The sequence below is a fragment of the Prunus dulcis genome, chromosome 7 (genome assembly GCF_902201215.1).
Source record: "Prunus dulcis chromosome 7, ALMONDv2, whole genome shotgun sequence".
Classification (NCBI taxonomy): Eukaryota; Viridiplantae; Streptophyta; class Magnoliopsida; order Rosales; family Rosaceae; genus Prunus; species Prunus dulcis.
The window spans coordinates 11172983-11195407 of NC_047656.1; the positions used below are offsets into that span (position 1 = coordinate 11172983).

Sequence of the window (22425 nt, forward strand, 5' to 3'; positions counted from 1 at the left end):
AGCGGAGGCAATGGTATCTATTAATTTCATTAATAACCCTAAAATCTACATGACTCTCATATCCGCTAAGAATTAGCCTTCCAAGTGCTATTTCTAAAAGCAACATTTCGTAACTTTATGATTGTTTTCTTCAAATTTTAAAATACATAGACTAGACTATCATTGACAAGCTACAATGGCTAGCGCAATGTGTAATTGGCCCAAAGATTTTAAGTCCCATTGAATTTCAACTCTGCTTTGGACGTAGGTTTTCATTGTCTTATTGTGGTTAGACTCTCGTATGAAAAATTGTTTTAGAATGCCGAACCCTGTAACATGAGCTTGTAGACTATTAAAATAATTGCTTTGTGGCGGAGTTTAAACTAGGCGGGTAAAATTGGTCTAGTGAAATCACAATTATGTAGCGTGTGAGTTTGCATTCGTCATGCCCTATCCCCCTCGGGTTAGCAGGGGCACACCTGATACACTGAAAAAGAGAAGAAAACTAAAAACTAGCCCATGGGGCTAATACAAATGGACCTAGGTCGAGCAAAGATTGACCAAAGATTTTCTTGGTACAAGGTGGGCCAAGTTGAAAGATACTTTTGCGATAACTATTTGGCATGTGATTGATGTGTTCAACGGCATCGGCAGCCCTTAATTTCCTTTCAGATTGGCCAATTTAGTTGTGTTTCTTTAACAATGGTATGAATAAGTTAAGAAATAATAAAATTCTTCATTTCTTCCAAACAAGATAATTCAAATAAAAAACTCATCAACTATGTAGGGAGAAATGGCAATCATCAACTATATATGAAAGACTCATAATCCATAGATTGCTGAAGACAGCATAATGTCTTCAAACTTCCACAGTAATTTGATGATTGGAAAAAAAAAACTCACATATAAACTACATTATATATGACTTTAAGGAGCATCCCATGATCTCTATATTCACAACAATATGAAACTTAAAACTTTCCAGACTATGAACAGAATGCATCACAAATATGTCATTAAGTTCCAATGCTAACTTCATGAGGCATGATATCGGGAGTAGGTGCACTGAGGACTGGTTCTTCGATCTCGGCAACATTCACTTCAGACTCTATCTTCTCTTTGCACTCAGAAAGAAGCCCAGATTGATCCTGACCTTCTTCTGTTTCTGTGGTGCATGTTTTCTGGTATTTTCTTTCTTCTCCAATAGCCTTTGGTGGGGACTTAACAGATTTTGCTTCATCTTTGGTAGCAACATTTTCCTGAGAATGAAGCCTGCTGTGGGACTTCCTAATAGGCTTCTTTGAGTCTATGACATCTTTTTCGCTTCTAGTTTTTAATGCTTTCTTTGAGTTATTCAGTTCTTGATTCAGAGGAGGGCTAAGACACGCCCCACCAGCTTCGGAAGAGTTGTTCAATGAAGAAATGGAGCTCTTGTTCCTTCCAAGCTTTGGAGATTTTGCACGAGTAGTTGGTATCTAAATTGATTGGTAGAGAAGAGTCAAACACAATGTTGCTATACAAAAGCAAGCAAAGTGAAGCAGAGGTGGAAGAGGAGAGTAGCAATGGAAAATTGAAAAAAAAAAATGATGATGAAAAATGAATTCAGCTTGTGAAAAGATCTGGAAATAGTAGGATTTTTCGCATCAGATATACTCTAACAGTTACCTTCTTTAGTTCAACTTTTGGAAGAGGCTCTTTGTAGAAACTTGGCATGGGTGCTGCCTTGAATGTTAGGCTCTTCCTTAGTTTCTTGATCTCTGCTTCTTGGCTTTCCTGTAAGCATATAGAAAACAGAGTGAATAAGCTGAAATGGAACATATATGAAACAGGAAAATAGAAATAAACAAATTAATATAGAACGGCAAAGGTATAATATAATAAGTGCTGTAAATTAGTCCCACACCTTCGATTTTGCCTGTGAGTTATTTTTTTCTGCTTCCTTAGCCTGTATCTTCTCTTCTAGTTTGTCAAAGAACTAATAAACAATGAATAAGTTTGATTAGTGTTGCACATTGAAATAAAACTGTCAACATATAACATTAGTTGGCCCACATCCTAAAGCTTAAGCTTCTGGGAATAGAACCAGCAAACTTTATCACGGTATTTGAGCAGGAGATCCTGTGTGAATCCCTGCAATCCCATCCTCCCAATAAGTTGAATTCCACATGTTGGTCTCCAATGGTGGAGAGAGACCCACTTGTGAGGAGATGTTTTAGAATACAAAACAATTTCTGTCTCACATCCTAAAAGTTTTAAGGAATAGTGGTAAACCAATCAACTTTATCAAAAACTATCAACCAGATATTAAAGGTATGTGTTAGCAACCTCCTTCCTTTTCTCCGCACGTTCATCCAACCTGAAGGCAAAAGAACCACTGCGCCGCCGTCCACTTGGCGTAGTACTTCTGATAAAATACAGTATACATGGAAGTGTGAATAAAACAGAATGGATAACTCAGATACTGGCAGTAAATAGATGAGCAACAATAAGAATAATGTTCTAGGATATAAGACATACGAAGCAATGGAATGAGCATCATCATCCTCTTTGATTGGCAGAGTTGTTTTTACAGGATTTAAACTTTGATCAACTGCTCTGCAATTACATAAAACATCATAAAATGAATGATTCAGCAGTTGTCGCGGATGCATTTTTTTTCCCATATACAAATCATGCAGAAGAAAAATGGAACAGTAAAATCGACCTATTTATTTGAACGAAAAATAAGAGAGGTTAAGCATACTCCTGTACTGAATAGAGGTTGTAACCTACCGGATCACATTAGATGGGCTATTAGCAGATGTATTCACAGAACCAGGCTTCCCAGACTGACACAATTAAGAATGGAGATTAGCTACATTAAGGAAGATATTAAGAAGGGTAAAATGTAGATGCAACATATCGAAAAAGCCTTACTGAAGAGCATCTAATGCTAGGTATTGCTGCTAAAGAAGTCCTCTTAAGGGAAGCTCCACCAGTTGTGTTCTCTTCCTTTGAATGCACTCCTGTGGATGCACGCCTATTTGGATTCAAGCGAGAAGCTGAAAAATGGGCCTCAGCTTTGGTTGCATTTCCTCGAGCATGTTTGGCTACTGCTTTCACTGGGTACGCATCAATGCTCTTCTTCATAGGATCTCCACAAGATCCTCTTGATGGGAAAGAAAGGCTCTGAGAAAGTATTGCCCTCTGGTTACGAGGAATCTGAGTTATGCCTTTCAAGTTAGGTTTATCCTTGGCCAGTTTGCTCTTTGAAAAACCATTGTTTGGAGCATGAGGATCCTGAACATAAAACACAAGTAGGAGAAAAAAGGTGCATTTAGTACATGTCCGTGTCATGCAAATTCATAAGAGAAATAGCACAAAAGACAAAGAACTCTGGCATGCATGCAGTACCTTCATGGTTTTCGAATTTTTACCAGGCGAAACAGTTGCAGAGGCTTCAACTGCAACTCCAGAAGAGTTGATGCCTTCATCTTTTGTTCCAGGTTCAGATATTCCATTCGCGGCATGAACTTCTACATTACTATCATTCTTACCATCCTTGTTCAAATCCGGTACTGGCATGTCCACATGTTTTTCCTCAATAGCAATACTCTCATGCTCGGAAGTAATCCCATTTGCAGACTCCATTTGGAAAATACTAAAGAACAGAAATACAAAATTTAGCAAAGTTGGGCAGTATCTCCACGATGCAAAAGAGCATAACACTTGGCTTACTCCACAAATCACAAAACTAATATTGACAGCGAATTATGAAACTTTTCGGAAAAAAAATGAGGAAACCAAAAACACAAAAAACAAGAAACTTTATGTTTTATGCCATTTCGATTGACATCAATGATGCAACTTCAGTATATACCAGCAAGACATAATGAGGGGCAGGAAATAACAATACATAAAACATACAGAAAACCCACATGAGCAGGCATGCAACAGCCAGAAATGTAATAAGATGTCTATCATGTTCAACTACTGATCGTATCCTCAAAAGGGTAAGGGTCTATTCTGTTATTTCCCTATGCACCAAATAACAAGATGAGGAGCCCCCATCCAAAAGAAAACGTAAAAACACAATCTGTGGCATGACTACCTAACCATGAAAATTTTCATTCTGAAATTATCCCAATATAGCCTCCAAGAAAGAGTTCCCATAATTTCAGTCATGAAAATTCTAAATCATAATGCATATCGTTCTAGGCCCACAATGCATAACTCTCAACATGACAACAGTTCTGCAAAATTCGTCGAATAACCAAGCATCTACAAGCAGTAGAAGATAACCCTTTTATCAGGCTCACAGCCTTGCACAACAAAAGTTATGTGGCTCCAAATTACTTCAAAGAAGAAGGAAACCTGACCAATTATACCAAATTGTATAACAAGTCAACTGCAGTCAATATTGTTTTCTCAATCTCAAGTATCAACAGAGAACACACTGCCAGGCTCATGGCTTTAAGTTCTTGTGCACTCACATTTTCCAAGTAAACCCAATTTTCTTGAGATCATCAATACATGCATCAAAACAGACCCAGAAAAGGATACGCAACATTATCAAAGAAAGAGCAGATACCCAATACAATAAGCAACACAGAGGTTAAAGAATTCAAATTTCCAAGGTACAAGACATTATAGATCAAAGAGATATATAACTTACAGAGATTAGCAGGCAGTTTCCAAACTTGGGTTTTTGAATTTGGGCTGTAGTGATTTAAATAAGCACTCAAAGACTGATTGATACTGAGACCAAAGGGGCAATGCAAACAAAATTTCAAGATGGAATTATGATAGAGAGCGAACGAAGAAGAGAAGATAGGAACAGAGCAGAGAGTATAGGAATATATTGATAGTGGTTTAGATTAGAAGCACTTGGTGATAGTTGAGCATGAAAGCTATAGAGAGTTGGTGACACGCTCTAGTTTGGTTTCGAGAATTCGGGGAGAGAGAGAGGGGGAGAGAGAGGAGAAAGGGGTATGTCAATGAAGTGGATAGAGATAGGTAATAGTGAGGAAATGACTAAACTGCCACTATGGAAGTTACTAGCAGTTTTGAATTCTGAATGATGATGGAGGGAAACGGAGTTACTTATTTATAGTCTCACTTTGTTTATCATGTGAAGTAGGAAGCTGTCAGAATTTCTCTTGTTAAGGTAAGAAAAAGGACATTAGAATTTCTCTCCTCTATAAGAGCATTTCCACCAGTTAGCCCCTTATCATGGCAAGGGGAGCCCTAAGGCAGCTATTATTCACGTAAATAGTGGCTGCCCTAACTCCCTCCAGCAAAGTGTGTTTCCAGCAGTTTAGGCTTGCCATGGCAAATACTATTCATTTTTTTGTTTTTTTTCACAACTTTATTTACTTAAACAATTAATTTGGATAATATTTTCGGATAAGATTTTTGGGTTCCTACGTGTCAATACTATTCATATCGGATAAGATTTTCGGTTTCAAATTTCAGATAAATTTCAGATAAATTTCAAATTTCAGATACATTTCGAAATTCAAATTTCAGATAAATTTCAAATTTCAAATTTCATTTGAATTTCAAATTTCAGATAAGATTTTCACCCTCTAAGATTGCGCCGCGTGTCATATCTATATGTGTACATTTTTCTATAAAACCAGAGGTTCAGCTCATACCTCCCACACCAGTTCTTCTCTACATTTCCATTTCTCAAATTTTAGATTTCATTCTCCATTCTCAATGGCAGACATGCAAGAGGTTTTGGAGAGGCAAGAGCGAGAAACTAGAGAAAGAATGCGTAGACGAGCTGCAAGCAAAAGGGCGCAGAGAGAACTAGATGAGCAACTTGGCATAGCAGTTGCTTTGCTGGAGGAAGAAAACCAGGGTCGCCGTGGTTCACGAGAAGGCCGTCGCCCAAATGTGGACAGACATAGACATTCTCGGGGTAAGAATCTTATGGAAGATTATTTTATCCCACAATCTCTGTACTATGATGTTCATTTTCGAGGGAGATATAGAATGCAACCCCATTTGTTCAATAAAGTCATGCATGATATTTGCAATTATGATGAATATTTTGTTCAAAAGAGAAATTGTGCTTGAAATTTGGGACTTCTTCCAGAGCAGAAGTTCACAGCTGTGATACGAATGTTGGCGTATGGGTCATCTGCTGATCAGGTGGATGAGATTGCTTGGATGGGGAAGTCCACTGTTTTGGAGAGCTTGGTGCGATTTTGTGATGCAGTGGAAACTCTGTACACCAGAGACTACCTCCGCAGACCTACGCCCAGGGACCTGCAACGGCTTCTCCAAAAAGCTGAGTCTCGAGGATTTCCTGGCATGATTGGTAGCATTGACTGCATGCACTGGCAGTGGAAAAATTGTCCAACTGCTTGGCAAGGGGATTACGGAAATAGAAAAGGGCAGAAAAGTATCATCCTGGAAGCAGTTGCTGGTTTTGATACATGGGTTTGGCACGCCTTCTTCGGAGTTGCCGGATCTCAAAACGATTTGAATGTCTTAGGTCAATCCCCGGTGTTCAATGATGTTTTGAGAGGTGAAGCCCCAAATATCACATATGAAATTAACAATACCATCTACCAGAACGGGTATTATCTAGCTGATGGCATCTACCCGAGGTGGACAACATTTGTGAAAACAATTCCACATCCCCGATCCCATAAGCAAAAATTTTTTGCTCGCTATCAAGAGGGGTACAGAAAAGATGTTGAGAGGTGCTTTGGTATCCTTCAAGCCCGGTGGGCTATTATCAAGGGGCGCGGCACGTCTATTTGACGAGGAGGTGCTTAGGAGTATAATGATGACTTGTATCATCCTCCATAACATGATTGTGGAAGATGAATATGATTACGATGCTGATGAAGTGTATGAACCAAATCCCATGGACACGGCCCTAACACGAATTTATGAAAAACCAGTGGGGCCAAATGGAGAACCAGTGCAGCATGAACCGTTGGTTAGAGATGGTAGTTTCATGCCCCGTATGATTGATCGCTACACGGAGATGCAATCGTCGTATATTCATGAACACCGTCAAGTTGACTTGATGGAGCATTTATGGGCGGTGAAAGGCAATGAAGGTGAATGAAGTGAAGTGAAGAAGTTTTTTTTAATTTATTATGTTTATGTTGTATTTTTAGTTATGCTTTGTTTTTTTTATACTTTATTATTTTTAGTTGTGGGTTGTTTATTTTTTATGCTTTGGTTGTGGGTTGTTTATTTTTTATGCTTTGGTTGTGGTTTGTTTATTTTTTATGCTTTGGTTGTGGTTTGTTTTTTTTTTTTTTTTATGCTTTGGTTGTGGTTTGTTTTTTATGTATGGAATGTTTTGAATAAAAAGGATTTTTGTTGAATATTTTCTTTATTCACTAAAAGAAAAGCAATACAACTAATAAAATAAAATACATGAATTAAACAAAACAAAAAATACAATGAAATCAAAGGCAAGTAAACTAAGACATGAAAGGCAAACAAACTATTTTAATGGTTTTCATCATTTAACCAATCCGTGTTGCTAGGTCCATCGTCACGAAAAAGTCTTCGTCTCATAACATCCCTTCGTTCTAGCTTCCAAAATTGTTTTGTTTCAGGGGACATATGGCTTGTATCCATGGCCATGGTTTCCCGATCTTTTTTTTCAATGTTTTGTTCGCGTACATACTCCCTTTCTTTGCGTACATACTCCCTTTCTTTTGCATATTCTAGTTGAATAGCCATATCGTGCTCTTGTTGTTTCAAGTCCATTTCAATTCTCATGGCTTGGTGCTTTGAAAGTTCCTCCAAAAATTTAGATGCATTCTTGCTAGAATTACTCCCTCTCTTCGCCTTCGCCGCCTTCCTCCCAATAGGCCTTGGCTCCTTTTCAATGGGTGAGTCTTGACTCATCGGGGAATCCATAGGTGAATCCGATGCCGGCGTCTCATGAAGTGGAGTCTCGTTCAAGACTACCGTCGGACCGGTTGGAATAATTTGGAATCTCTTACAAGTCTTCACCACCTCCCAACAATGGGTATGGTTGAAACTTTTTTTCCCTTGCCCAATAGCACCAAACCACATTTGTGCTTGCATAATCTATAAAAAAAAATTAAATGGAAATGCAAGAAACTTTATAAAATATTGGCAATGCAACATGTAAAAAAAAAACTAATGCAAATTCAATAAATTTTAAAAAAATGCAACATGTATAAAAAAAAAAAAAAAACTAGAGACATATTAACAAAATATATAAATTGCAAGAAACATTTAAATAAAAATTAATATGACATAGAAATTAATAGAAGGAAAATGACAAATAATTTACCTCACTGCTAAGGTTTTCTCCGCTTCGATGGTTGTCCATCGCTTTTGCTAAGGCATTTCTCCATTTCGCCAACTCTTTATTAAGAACTTTCCACCTACTGGATAATGCATTTCTGTACGTGTAGAACCAATTGCCCTTTCACAAAATGCTTGATGAATTTTTTTCCACATATGAGAAAATTTAATCTCATTGCCCGTTACGGGACAATGACTAACTTGGACCCAAGCCTCACACAAGCTAACATCTTCCATCATGCTCCATGCCCCTCCATTTTCAGTAGAAGAACCCATAATATGATAGACAAAAATACAACTTGAAAGTGAAAAAAATATTGACTACAAAGTGAATAAATATTGAGGAGAAAGTGAATAATAGTATAAGGAGAAGAAAATGTAAAAGGATTTGGTGTTAAAAGTGAAGAGTATTGGTTGGTATTTATACAAAAAAAATTCAGTAATTTTTGTGTATTTTTTAAAAAAAAATTTCAATTTTTTTCAATTTTTTATTGCAGAAAAATTGGCTGCCGTTGGATTGAAGAAAAAAAAAGAATCGGAGAGCCAATACGCTGCCACGTGGAAAGTAGCCGTTGGCGGGCTACTGTAGCGCGTCGTTTGAAATTTTTTTTAACGTTGGCGCGCCAAAGGTAAAAAAAATTCGAACGCTGGAGGGCTGACGCCAGCCTGGCGTCAGCCATGACGTCACCGCCCTCGGGCCCTTGCTCGGGCCGAAATCGCCTTCGGGCCTGCCCAGTCTCGTGGCCCCCACCTCTTGCCCGAGCTGCCTCACACTGCTGGAAACCCATTTTTTTTCCCAAACCCCCCCAGCCCGAGTCCAGCTCTTGCTGTTGGACTTGCTCATTATGGCAAACAGGTTCATGGATTTTGCTCAAATCTGAGTAATTTGAATTATTATTATTATTATTATTTTGGGGTTACCATTTATGCAACTCTGAGGCTTGGAGGGAAAATTATTCTCGAATATCGTTCTAATGAGGACAAGTTTTTCAACCGTTGAATTGGTTATTAACAATAAGATAATTTACATCTAATTTCTTGTAATATGGTTAACTGTGTTTGGGGATAATCTATTTTTGTATTGTCGGTTGAACGGTTACCAATATACAAAATTGAAATTATCTGCAAATGCGGTTAACCATATTATAGAAAAGTTTACATATACATATAAGTGAGAAGACACTTGTGTGTTTCTTACACAAGCTCAAGTATAAGATGTTATGAATTATGTTGTAAATGATTTCTCACAATTTTTTGGAGGGATATTGTCAACTTTGATTTTGATTTTTTAAAAAAAAACTTATATGTCAATTCATTATGTCTCAACTGCGAGTTCTAAAACTACCTAGCAATTTAGTGTTATTTCTTTTTTCAATTTTAGAAGAAGTCCCAAGTTAGAATCCCTCTCACCCACTAACCAAAAAAAAAAAAATTACAGTTCTGAAACCTAGGGTTTACTTAAAGAAAATACAAAATAATAAATATGAAGATTTTTTAAAATGTAATTCCATTCATTTTTTTTTCTTCAAACAATTCCTTTTCATTTTGTGTTTCACTCAAAAAGGGGCATTGGAACTTTAGAAACAAATATTGTTTTAACAATGGTGGAGGCTTCTACTGCCCTTCACATTTGCTTTGAGGTATGGAGCTCTCATCTTGTCTTAAAAGGAAAAATAAAAAGGAGTTGAAATTGAATAAAACTCACCTATATTGAAGCTAGTTTTCTAAGTCTCAGCATGCATATATCAAGCAGCAAATTTGGGTCATTCTGTACTTTGGAGTACAAGGGCTGTTGTTGGTTTCCTGCAGGAAGATTTTAACTCAAATTATTCTCATCTTCCTTAACGTACGTACAAGTACAATTTTCTTAATTATAAATGATTTAAAGATACACTCTTTATAATAATATCAATGAACTTCTAAAACCTTAAAATGGAACAAGTGAAATATCCAGGCATTTTGTAGTTTTATTTGCTCTAACTAATATCAAATTAATGGCGAGAAGGATGGCAGCCGACGAATAAGGGACACTTTTTTATTGTATTTTATTAAAAAAATTGTCATATATGATATTTGAATTCATACACCTCCTTCAACAAAATAAAAATTGAATAACACTATCAAAAGGTCATGAACCTGAATATGGTACAATCAGACACAAAGCATAAGATCTTATAGCATTTTTTTTTAACTTTACAGGGGAGGGGAGTTTTCTCTCTCTCTCACACACACACTATCAATGTGCCATGGGGATTCGAACTTAAGACCATTAGTCCACAAGTTAATGTCATTTTTCACTGGGATATACCCAATTGACAAGATATTATAGCTTTCGTGTAGCATTTTATCTCCAAACCTAGAGTATGAATTAAAAAAAAACAAGTGTAGCATTCATATTCCATCCAACATTTGTCATTTTCCATATTTAATCAGAAATTCTCTCGCATTACCCCAATCTTCTACAATTTACAAGGATGATCAAAAGTGTGAATCAATGTTTCACTCAATTTTTTGGTTAGTGGATTATCTTATTTCATTGTCAATCTCCTTCAAATAGTTGGGTGATAGACAATCAGATGAATATATATATATATATATATATATATATATATATCTTATCAATACCAAACAAAGAAAACTAATTGAAGGGTATATTATCATCCACTAGATGGAGCTTACTCAAAACACCATTGTGATGTCTCAAAGCAATAAATAATAAATAATAAATATTTTTTTAAAAAGGAGAAAAAAAATATTTTTTTTCCCTTTAATTTTTTAATTTAGATTTTGATGGTACTTGATTATCAAATTCAAGAAAAGTTGGGTTTTATCATTATTCATCAGCATGAAGTTGAGGTCAAATAAAAGAGCAAGCAAGCAAAAGGGCATTATGGTCAGGCAACATAAACCAATTGAATCAACTGTGAGGGCAAAATGGTAAATTAAAAAGGAGCCAATGATTGAAAACAGCCGGACGGAGGTTACTGTTGGAGAACGTTGGGACTTGGGAGAAGAGTGTTTTTATGTGCGTGGGGGTCACAGGTGGCGTTGCTGTCTTTCTCGCTGACGTGGAACGACCAAGGAACATGATTGGTCTCACGTTAGGCCAACCTGGACACCCCACCCACGTCCACCAACCGCGCGTGAGCTGTAACAACGTGCGTGGGAGATTACGAGCGCAGTGCCAATCCTACGGCTGGTTCCGTTTAACCAGACAATCTTGGCCGTCCGTTCGGGGCTCAATCATGCTCCACGTTTGGGGAGAACTTGGAATTTTTTTAATATTTTTTTGGGATTTTGTAGGTGGTGAGTTGCATTCAACGGCTAGGCTGGCTTCTCAAGTATTCTCTTCATTTGTGATTTGGTACTTTGCCCTCATCGGCCTCATGCCACAAGAAAAAAAAAAAAAAATCTTTTTCTTTCATCCAATTTTCACCTATTGATTCATTGACAATTTGTTTGTTTATTATTATTTAATTAAAGGGGCCATATTACAAATAATAAACTAACCTGAATTGAAAATCAAATAAAAGCGAACTTCAATTTAGACCGGGCATTTGCTAATGGTCGTTTGAGCTAATGATATTTAGTTTTTAGTTTGTTAGCACCATAAACAAAAGTGGCAACAAATGTCACCAAATAATAGTGATTGTTGTCATTCTTTTTTTCAGTGTAGATTAATAATCGATTTCAAATTTTATGGACAAAAATTTGTTGTATTGTTGAATAAATAAATTCAAATCGAGCATCTCAATATGGGCAAAACATATTTTACTGATTCATGGTCGATCCTATTATAATTACAAATTCTCTTCCAATGCCGGATATGGCCAGTTTGGCATTGCTGTGCTGTGAAAATAATCACTGTCAGATTTGCTGTGAGAGAAATCAGCTGTGAGATAAAGCAGTTTGGCGTTTGGTAAAATTTTTGTTAAAAATATTGTTGGTATTGATTTTATGCATAATCAGAAAATGATTGCCACATAATCATTAAACCCAGCACCTCTTCGAAACTGATTCCTGAATAATCAGAAAATGAAAGCACCTCATTAGCTGCTTTCCTTTATAGCTTTCTCTCATAGCAATTTTTAATAATAAGTGATTTTCTCACAGTTTACCAAACGGGTTGGACTTCTCAAAATTTTAAAAAAATCACTTATTACCCTAAATAAGCAATGCCAAACGGGCACTTAGTCTCCTAACAATGAAATTAGTTCCTTAACATCAATTTCTCTATAATATAATTATATATATATATATAAATAAAAATAAAAAACAACCGCACCATGGGCAATATCAAAGAAAACAAACAATAAGAGCCCACCTTTCCCATGGAGATAAAAAAAACAAAAAGAAATAGTACCAAAAAGTTTTTGGAGGATGGGGGCCAAAAATGAACACATAATTGGCATTGCTCCATAATGTGAAGCTCATGCGTTGTTTGCAGTCTAAACTGCAGTTTTTCTACGACTTGTCTATTAGCGTAGACAAACTGGTCATTGGCCAGTGGCCAGATAGTGTCAATGTCCCCATTGCCAAGCATCATTTTCTCATAAACCATATATTATGCAATGTATCATAAGCATTTCTTAGGGTAAATTATTTTATAATCCCTTTATGTTAAGAGACCATGGTTCGTCTACTCCTCTTCTTAATCTTTTTGGTCTTCAATCTGAGCAACACATGTGTGTAGATCTCGTTTTAATCTATCGAGTGAGATTGAATTTGTGACCTATCTTAATTTCAATTGCTTTGCTACGTGATAGTAACTCAACTATTCTGCCACTCATCGGTGACACGTAATAGCAACAACTTCCCCCAAAATTTTCTCCTTTTTACACATTTTCCTCACCACCTCGATTAGACTTTATATCGGTGTCTTCAATTGTTGGAAACATATTTTAATTTGAAATGCAAGTATATACATAATAATGTATAAAGTTTTTCTATAAGAAATCATTTAATGGGTTGCCAAAAAGAAATTTTATTAGACAAAACAGACATATAAACAGACAGATAATAGGAGAATAGGAATTCGAAGTTAATTAATGTGAATAATTAAGTTGGATGCCCCCACTATGATATGGTTTTAATACTTGTTATCCTGTAATGCACCAAACAAACCCCACTTAGTTTTATGATGGAATTGATCCTTATCGTACCACCATCACTCAATAATGTCCTTTAATCAAACACTGGTGATTTGTTCCACACAAATGGCTTTAACTCAGATCCCTAATTTGGGCAAAGATTATATAATTTGCTTTTATGTCTTATTCATTCTCATGAAAGTGTTATGTACAATTTGCTTTGAATTAGTCCCTTGGAAAAAGGGCTTTGATTTGCAGATCAGTCATGTTCGAATACTTATGACACCGTGGCAGTATGTGTAAGAAAAACCTCCCTCCCCTTCCTAACTTTGACAAAAGGAAAAAAACCTGAGGCATGTTACATAGAATCAAAACTGTTTGCCAATGACCATTTTATCTATCGAGACACAATATACATTTTGTTAGAGATTTTAAATTCAAATCCATGAGCGAAAGATATACTTAAATCCTCTTTTTATTATCTTTAAAAAAATCTTCCTATAGGCTATATGGTAATGGTGCACACACACCGTCCTCTTGATTTAATAACAACCATTAAGAAAAAAAAAAAAAAATTAGCATAAACTAATAACAAGAATGAGGTTATGCCTCTTTATGTACAGTGATGTCTTTCTACCATATATTACATGAGAAGATAGTCTATTGTACCATCTGTTCCAATACAAATTAGTGAATGAGAACTAATTGGGCAAATTCAAATGTTGGAGCAGTGAAGTTGCAGGCATCTATTCATATTTACCAGAGCCCTCATGATCTATCTGTAAGCCTTGAAAAGTTGCAGACATTCATAAAAGGTGGAAGGAAAATGTGTCCAAAGAAAAATGCCTCACTGCAAGTTAACAAACAGATAGAGCCTCCCTAAATCCAATGCTAAGAGCACTTGTATGAAGGCCCTTCTTCTCAAAATCTGCATTGCCTTTCTTCATCATGGAAACGAACTCGTTGTAATCGATCCGACCATCCTGGAAAAAGAAGAAGAAAGAAACAAGTTTGAAAATTAATTCTTCATGTAAATGATCAGAAAGTTCTGAGTTTACTCTCTCTATGTGCCACAGAAGTACTCACATTGTCCTGATCGACTTCCCGGATTAGCTCTTCCAAGTGAACATCCACAATGCCAAACTCCTCACAGGCTTGTTGAAGCTCATCTTGAGTGATATAGCCACTGCCATCTTTGTCAAAGTATGAGAAAGCTGCAAACAAATGATCTTCTTTCTCTACTTTGTTTAGATGCAAAGTTGCTGCTATGAACTCCCCGTAATCGATTGTGCCACTATTGTCAACATCTGCCTGCAATTCAGAACAAGTAACATTTGCATAAGAACAATTGAAGATCCACAAACAAGTTGGATGAAGGAAATATGTGGAATTGCAAATTTTTGTCTCTGAGGCATACTTTTCCAGAAACCTATCAAAGGCAATAGGTAGCATCATTCAGTTTAGAAGGATAATGCTGATATAAATACTCACAGCTTGCATAAGATCATATATCTCAGACTCATTTAGATTAGCTCCAAATCTTTTCAGTCCATCTCTAAGTTCTTCAAAAGTAATTTGACCGCTATTGTCAGTATCTATCATTTTGAACATTTCTTTTAAACCAGCAATTTCTTCTTCAGAGAGGTGCTCTGCAATGACCTGCAGGCAATACAAGTAGAGTTAGAAGCCAGCTTCACAAGAATTAATGAACTTAGAAGTATAAAATACAATGGCAAAGACTCTTACTCTAAGAGCCATTTTCTTAATTTTGTGCATTGCAGAAAACTGCTTCAAGCGACTTAAAACTGCGGAATCAAGAGGCTTGTCTGGAGCCACTCCATCAACCTGAACCCAAGGGTGGCCTGCAAGAAATCAGAACGAACATTATTGTTTTGCAATGCTGATGGCATCCTCCAACGTACAAGACCAATCTTTTCCTTATAAAACTGCACAGCCTCAAGATTCATTTAAACCAATAATGGCTCTGACGATAGAATTCATTCTACATTCTAGGTTAAACATATTGCAGGATCTGATTCTAAGCGAAATGTAATTGAATTGTGCCTCTCTTGACGAAGGGGATTGTCCTAGTCTTACTTTCTTGATAATAAACAGAAATGTATAAACTTACACAGAACTTGATGAGCAGTTATCCGCTTTTTCGGGTTTCTAACAAGCATCTTCTTAACTAGATCTTTGGCACTTCGAGAAATACTAGGCCAGGGATCTGATGAGAAGTCAAGATCACCATGCAAAACCTCTTCAAATATCTCTTGCTCAGTTTCTGTTTCAAATGGAAAAGAGAGAATAAGAAGAGGAGAAAAATGGCAAGTGCTTTGTGGAAAAGCACAGGCACACACACGCACACACTCGAGACAGGAAAGACATTGTAAAACAAAACTCTTACCACCCCAAAACGGAGGCACCCCACTTAAGAGAATGTAAATGATAACACCAGCACTCCATACATCTGCTTCCGGACCATAGCGCTTGCGCAGGACTTCAGGTGCAACATAATACGGGCTTCCAACCACATCACCGAAAATCTCCCCTGTCATTTTAAGTGTCAATGATATAGAAGACAAAGAAAAGTAGTATGCAGCACCACAAAACTTATAAAATATTGTAGGCATGAAAATAAGCAGTGGGAAGCATGCGAAGAAACAGAGTTCACAGTTTTCCTAAAAGTCAACCAATAATTAAGAGAGCTACATATGTTTTGACAAAGTAAAAGAAGTATATATATATTATATAGCAGAATTCTAATACCAATCTGCTAGGTGTTTGTCATAAACAGTTACCAAAATGTGAAAGGCTATCAATTTTAAAATCATCTAAGTTGTAACGCCCTGCTTAATAATATATGCTATCACTTCAGATGGGAGAAAATGTAACAGTAAATAAAATCATGAAAAGGAATTGATCTGTAACGTAAGAAAGAGGACAATTGTTAAGACATACCTGGTTTAAAGAATATTGATAATCCAAAATCTATAGCCTTAAGGGACGAATCCTCGTCCTCATTGACGAAAAGAAAGTTCTCCGGCTTAAGATCACGATGCATGACACCCAAAGAATGGCAGGCTTCTATAACACCAACTATAGTCCTTGTTAGTTGTGCTGCCTTTCTTTCTGTGAAATGGCCCCGCTTGATAATCCGATCAAACAGTTCACCACCTGAACATAATTCCATGACAACATGAACTGCAACAGCATCCTCATACGCTGCCTTAATTGCGATCACATTTTGATTCCCTGCCAAGTGATGCATTATTTGAATTTCTCTCCTCACATCCTCCACATCTTCTGTATTCAGCAGTTTCCTTTTAGCAATGGATTTACAAGCATACTCCTTTCCAGTTGATTTCTCCACACAATGAAAAGTTGTCCCAAACTGTCCATGTCCAAGCTTTTGGCCCAAATCGAAGAAATCCTTCAAATGACCTGTTTTGGTTTGCAAGACAGAGTCAGCCTGAAGCCCTGCACTTGCTACCTTCTTGACACTATGAGGCTTCTTTGGTCTTGCCCCCACTGCTGGCTTAGTCTCTGCCTTTTGTGGTATTGGTTGTCCTGGTTCCTCGAGAATTTTTGGTTGTGCTGGTTTAGTCTCTCCTTTTTGAAGTGTTACTTGTCTTGCAAGTATGGTCTCTTCTTTCTGCTTCTGAGGTTGTGCCGGTTCCTTAGGCTTGTCTGGTTGAACCTTCTCCTTTTGATTTGAAGGCTGCACCGGCTTATAGTCTTCCGTAGCTATTTTAACTTGTTCCGGGGCCTTGTTTTGAACATAAAGAGGAGCTTCTGAGTTCTTCTTACTCAATTGTGGTGTTGCATCAGTACTATTAATTTCTCTACTGCCATGAGAAACAAAACCTGTCGATCGAGACCACCAAAGAGAATTCGAGACTGAATGGAAGAGACCCTCCTTCGTCGATCCAACGCAGTTGTTTCCCATCGGATATTGATCTCTATTCTCATCAAAAATCTAAAAGCAGAGACATATCATATGAAGGCCAAAATCCCATTTCTTTCCTCCCAAAAAGGTAATGGATACTAAAATGAAAGGACCAAAAATGGAGCATTATCCCCCAATTACCAACTCAATCGCAATTACTTAAACGACAATAAATACTTGAAATGAATCCACCAACCAGCAGAGAATTCTGTATTGCTCACTGTAATAAAGAATTCAAACAATTCTAATCAACATATTATAATCTTCTCAAACAAAAGCGGTGCCCCAGAAAGAGTCTCAAATATACACAAAGACTCAGCCTCAGCCTCAGCCAAAAAAAAGTCCAAACACATCAACCAAATCAAGCTAACCCAAATGACCCAATTGCCTAAACTCTCTTACAAGTTAGAAAAAAAACATAAAATTTCCTCAAAAACCATTCAACCTTCCAATGCATTACCCGACGGAGAAGAAAGACTATCCAAAACCCAAACTTCGACGAAACCCAATATTTTGAGGCCAACTATATTGACAAATTCCACGTCAAGAAAGGAAGAAAATTTTCAGATTCTGAAGGGAGGGAAAAAAAAACAGAGAAATAAACAATGGCAGAAGAAAAAGGAAAAAAATGAAAACACAGTCGTCTTGTGTGGTTTTTGAATTGTGAAAAAGAGTACTAGGGTTTTCTCTCTACCTTTGTTCCAAATTTATATAATCATGCACAAGAAGAAGGAAGGAAATTGTGGAACGAAAGAGAGAGAGAAAGACAGAGGGAGGGAGGGAGAGAGAGAGAGAGAGAAGGTAGGTTTTTCTGTTGGAATGTTTCAAAACTTATAAAGACGTTTTTCTTTCTTTGCCTTATGTTTGACTGTGATGACCCAAACAGAAACTTTTGACCTTTCGGATTGGGACCCACTTGATAAAATATACCTATGATCTTGGACTGCAAAGCGGAATGGACGGCTGAGATCTTGTGATTTGGAGGACTTTCAGATTGTTTTGTTATGACCGGCACACCATCAAGTTATTACAGCTGTACAACAAGGATTTGCCTGTTTGCGGGATCTTAGTGGGCCGGGCTACCGCCGGCTGCCGGCCCAAGCCGGTGTGATTTCCTTTCTATTTTCTTAATATGTTCAATTACCGCAATTGGAGGGTAATAGGAATATTGTTACTTGGTTGAGAAAAATGTAGTTAGCAATTGAATTATGTTTGTACCGCTTTTGGTTATGTCACTAACCACAGAATCATAGAAGAAAAATCTACTAATAATTAATTGAATCGTCAAATTTTCTTAGCTGACAATGTATCTGTATCTTACTTATCAGAAATAAAAATAAGTGAGATTTATAATTTGTCTTTGTTCAAATAAATAAGACACAACTACCACTAAGCAAACAAAATTTTTGGTAAACAAATTGGGGTTGGTAGCAATATTCACAAAGCATGCTTCATCTTGCCTTCTTTTGTTTATCAAGAGTTTAGATTCATTCTTAGATGTCTCTCTAGGTAATGTGGAAGTTTCCTACCAAATTCCTAGAGCATATGACATGCCAAGCACTAAATGTAGTCTTCCAATTCTCTCATGCGAATATTATTGTTGTTAACAACTGAAATGACCATCTTTTTTATACCCGAGAGAGAGAGAGAGAGAGAGAGAGAGAGAGGGAGGGAGGACCATTGACTTGACTTGACACTGATCCAACTGTAATTCAGATAACATCGTAGGAACTTGTTTGACTCCACGAGGTTGGCTGTGTTTTTGGTTTGATAAATCTTTCCTTGGTCAATAATGGCTTTGTAGTCGTGTAGCACCACTATCTCTGCATTTTGGTATTGGCTTTTGGTAGGTAACGGGAAACTTCGTCAAAAACAGAGGATCCTAAAATTGTCCTAGATTAAAAAACATTATATTTTATCCAACAACACTCTGAGGTGTGGCACTAACTAGGTATCGACTGGCCCATTCTCATTCTGTATGAAAGTTTGAAATTAGTGTGAAAACGAAATAAGAGCAGCATAATATGTCATCAAGATGTCATATAAGTATATCCCCTGTTTTGTAATTCTATCAATTGATGTGAGGAAATAATTGATGTGCTAATCAGAAAATAGGATTTTTCTAACATTAGTAGGCACATTCATATCTTAGGGCGAGAAAGATGATTCATGCTAAAACATAAAACCATTGCATTATAACATGAACCCATTATTGTCAAATGGCCCTGTGGTCAAGCCCTCATAGGAAATGCATATATTGTGTATTCTATTTTGAGGCGAACGGGAAGATAGGAAATAACAGCAGAAGGCTGATGGTCACTCTATTAACAAGCTACTGGACAACATTGATGTGACCTACCGTGGGCTTGCTTCAAACATCTCTTGCTAACCCAGAAAGATCAACTTGCCCTGAGTCGTTGCCGCCATTTGCTTTAGGAAAAGCTTCCTGCTGACCGCCTTCAATGGGTACCTCTTGCCTCTTAGATGGTAGTGAACAAGAGGGTCCCTCATCAAAGATGCGTGGAACCCCAAATGCACTGAAGAATCCATTCCTCATCTCCTCAGCAGCATCAAAGAAACGGCTGAGGCCACCCATAAAGGTACGTTCAATGTCTTCAATATCACTGCGTAGCCCAGGGAAGTCAAATGCTCCATGCTGTGATGACCCAAGGTAGACAGACCCTTTGAGCACCTCTTCCGTGACATCATCTTCAGTGTACTCTTTATTGGATTGCACCACTTCAACAGGCCTAACAAAAAGTAAAGTACCCAACATTGGTCAATGTTGTAGTAACATAAATAATACCAACGCTCAAAAAGGGAGAAGAAAAAGAGATGGATACTTTTTATGTAGCGGATAGCTCCAATTACATTCAGAGGCTAGCAAAGACACAGTTGGGAGACATGATGCTCACAGAAAGATTTTCCCACTTAGACAGCTCATACACCCACTGAACAATCATAGTATTCAGCTTTAAAGTCCATGCCATTTGTCTAAATAAGCATAAATCACTTCATCAACTGCCAAACCAATTTGACATGCCATACTTGTTTACATGTTGTCGTGGAATCATTCAAATTAATCTAAAAAACAATTTATCAAGTAACCGGTAGCATCACAAATTTCTGAAACTAATTCCCAATCCAATGTAAATAATTTGATTATATTGGCTCTAACAAGAACGTCAACAACCTATTTTGCATGACCATTACAGGACCTCTGAGCATACTCATCGGAACACTGTAGCCAAAACCATAATACTTTTTGTAAAATAAAGTTAGATGTCCTAGCTGTTTGTACTCTGATTGGAACGAAGAAAACTAAAACAACCTTATAAATAATCACACGCTATCATACTTTGCTAGACTGTAATTCAAGCGCACTTGAGCAATTTATATAGTTCGGGCATCAAAACATGGTCCATATTATCATGTATTGTCAACAAGACAGAAGAAAGAAATTTGATTCTCTTTCGTACTGTGTTTTCATAATCATCACAGCATAACCAACATTTGCTTCTTTAATTTAGCTTCAAATATCATAATTTCATGACTCTTAACATGTTTTATCCTAACCCATAATCCTCATAACACAAAAAATCCAAACAAAATATACAGAGAAAAAGAAAAAAACCCCAAATTGAAATAGAGATCAAAAGGGTTAGAACTAGTTATATAAAAAATATATTGAAACTGTATATCAAAGCATAAAAGATAGAGGCCGCTAAAATCACAGTGCTTTGATTAGGCAATTCATTGAAACCCTAGATTGAACTACTCCTAATTTGCCACAGGATTTTAAGGAAATGGAGAGAGAGAGAGAGAGAGAGAGGCAAACCTGCCAGCGCAGTCCCTGAGAAGCTGCTCGGTCTTCTCGCACTTTCGGACGAACTTTCCAGGCTCCACCTCCTCAGTCTTGCACTGCGTCTTCATCACCTTCCTCGTCGAGCATCGCTCGCCGACCGATCGAGGGTTTATGTCACCCGCAGTTGATTTGTTGTCGTCTTCATCGTCCCTCCACACCCATCCCATTTTTTTTCTTCTCTGTATGCTTTCCTTCTATGCCTCTTTCTCTGTGTGCCTTTGAGCGAACTCCAGAAAATCTCTCTGCGATTTTTCACTACTCGGTGGAAGGTCCGGGAAGATTGCTGCTTTACTTGGGCTCCAAGGCGGCTCGTTGGGCTAGATTTGGGCCTTTTGTGCACTTGGTTGGAAAAGGGGCTTCGGCCCGACCACGTAAACCGACATCTCATATAATTGAAAGAAAAAATCACATTGAAGTCAAAGAACGAGATGTCGTTGGTAGATAGTCTCAAACTTTTTATTTTATTTTTACAAAGTTATTTCTTAAACTACTTTAATGTACGAAAAGGGCATCGAACTCAGGTGCAACGCTCCCTTCACTCTGGCATTATGGCACTCACATGCTATTTGTGTCAGATTTTCTTTGGTTGCAGAATTAAGCAATTATTTTTGTTGTTGAGATAATTTGTAGACAAAATGAGCTTTTTTTTTTTTTTTTGGTTATTTATATAAGCGATATTAGATTAAGGGGAATTTGAACACATAACTTTATGTGCAAGAGTTAGCTCTTAGTCACTTAAACTATTATACATTTTTGCGAAAATTAAAATTTGGCTCAAGTTACTGGAATTAAATAATTTCAATGCAAAGTAGTATTTATTATTATTATTAAATTTTTTTTTTTGCCAAAGAATTTATTATTTATATCTCAATACAGTGATTATATTGTGTTTGTTGCAATTTGCCATCTCAGAAAAAATATTGATTCTACGTTTTTAATCGAGTAATTAAAAGTGGTAAAGTACAAAAACAAAGTTAGTTGTTAGCTTATTATTGGTATAACCGTACAATTTTATTTTAAAAAACAGAAATTATTTTAACTAAATTGACCAGGTCACGCCCGGTGGGACTCGAACCCACAATCGCCCGATTAGAAGTCGGACGCCTTATCCATTAGGCCACGGGCGCCTTTGCTTTTACACCAAAATATCTACATTTTTATGTTTTTTTTTTTTTTTTGGTTTTCTGGCCAGACATTTTCTTTGTTGTTCTGTTGACTGATGAGATGTATCATCTATATATGAATTC

General features: G+C 37.0%; 3 protein-coding genes and 1 non-coding gene across 4 annotated transcripts; all 4 read right to left on the bottom strand.

Annotated features, from left to right (window-relative positions):
• Positions 1-763: 763 nt before the first annotated feature.
• On the bottom strand, positions 764-5018 carry LOC117636015 (protein WVD2-like 4). Its single transcript, XM_034370437.1, has 9 exons — positions 4634-5018; positions 3373-3619; positions 2896-3258; positions 2752-2807; positions 2497-2574; positions 2305-2383; positions 1883-1954; positions 1645-1752; positions 764-1454 (listed from the first exon to the last, which is right to left on the bottom strand). Exons 2-9 carry the CDS (start codon positions 3607-3609, stop codon positions 996-998), a joined length of 1452 nt encoding a protein of 483 aa, XP_034226328.1. The 5' UTR covers positions 3610-3619; positions 4634-5018; the 3' UTR covers positions 764-995.
• An 8932-nt stretch (positions 5019-13950) lies between these two features.
• On the bottom strand, positions 13951-18098 carry LOC117634165 (calcium-dependent protein kinase 26-like). Its single transcript, XM_034368117.1, has 7 exons — positions 16326-18098; positions 15772-15915; positions 15496-15648; positions 15111-15226; positions 14856-15023; positions 14451-14675; positions 13951-14347 (listed from the first exon to the last, which is right to left on the bottom strand). Exons 1-7 carry the CDS (start codon positions 17311-17313, stop codon positions 14222-14224), a joined length of 1920 nt encoding a protein of 639 aa, XP_034224008.1. The 5' UTR covers positions 17314-18098; the 3' UTR covers positions 13951-14221.
• Positions 18099-19483: 1385 nt separating this feature from the next.
• LOC117634347 (fra a 1-associated protein) lies at positions 19484-21433 on the bottom strand. Its single transcript, XM_034368422.1, has 2 exons — positions 21152-21433; positions 19484-20063 (listed from the first exon to the last, which is right to left on the bottom strand). Exons 1-2 carry the CDS (start codon positions 21343-21345, stop codon positions 19685-19687), a joined length of 573 nt encoding a protein of 190 aa, XP_034224313.1. The 5' UTR covers positions 21346-21433; the 3' UTR covers positions 19484-19684.
• Positions 21434-22232: 799 nt separating this feature from the next.
• TRNAR-UCU lies at positions 22233-22305 on the bottom strand. Its single transcript has one exon. It is a non-coding gene; the product is annotated as a tRNA-Arg (tRNA).
• Positions 22306-22425: the final 120 nt, after the last annotated feature.

Bases quoted from the DNA above. Each gene is read 5' to 3' on its own strand.
- LOC117634165 (XM_034368117.1), bottom strand. From the start codon at position 17,313: ATGGGAAACAACTGCGTTGGATCGACGAAGGAGGGTCTCTTCCATTCA. The intron at 15,649-15,771 runs GTAAGAGTTTTG...CATTTGAAACAG, and splicing joins GGTGCCTCCGTTTTGGGGTG to AAACTGAGCAAGAGATATTT. The intron at 15,024-15,110 runs GTAAGAGTCTTT...TATTGCCTGCAG, and splicing joins TTAAGAAAATGGCTCTTAGA to GTCATTGCAGAGCACCTCTC.
- LOC117634347 (XM_034368422.1), bottom strand. From the start codon at position 21,345: ATGGGATGGGTGTGGAGGGACGATGAAGACGACAACAAATCAACTGCG. The intron at 20,064-21,151 runs GTTTGCCTCTCT...ACTTTTTGTTAG, and splicing joins CTCAGGGACTGCGCTGGCAG to GCCTGTTGAAGTGGTGCAAT.
- LOC117636015 (XM_034370437.1), bottom strand. From the start codon at position 3,609: ATGGAGTCTGCAAATGGGATTACTTCCGAGCATGAGAGTATTGCTATT. The intron at 2,808-2,895 runs GTAAGGCTTTTT...TAATTGTGTCAG, and splicing joins CTAGCATTAGATGCTCTTCA to TCTGGGAAGCCTGGTTCTGT. The intron at 2,384-2,496 runs GTATGTCTTATA...GTATTTTATCAG, and splicing joins GATGCTCATTCCATTGCTTC to AAGTACTACGCCAAGTGGAC.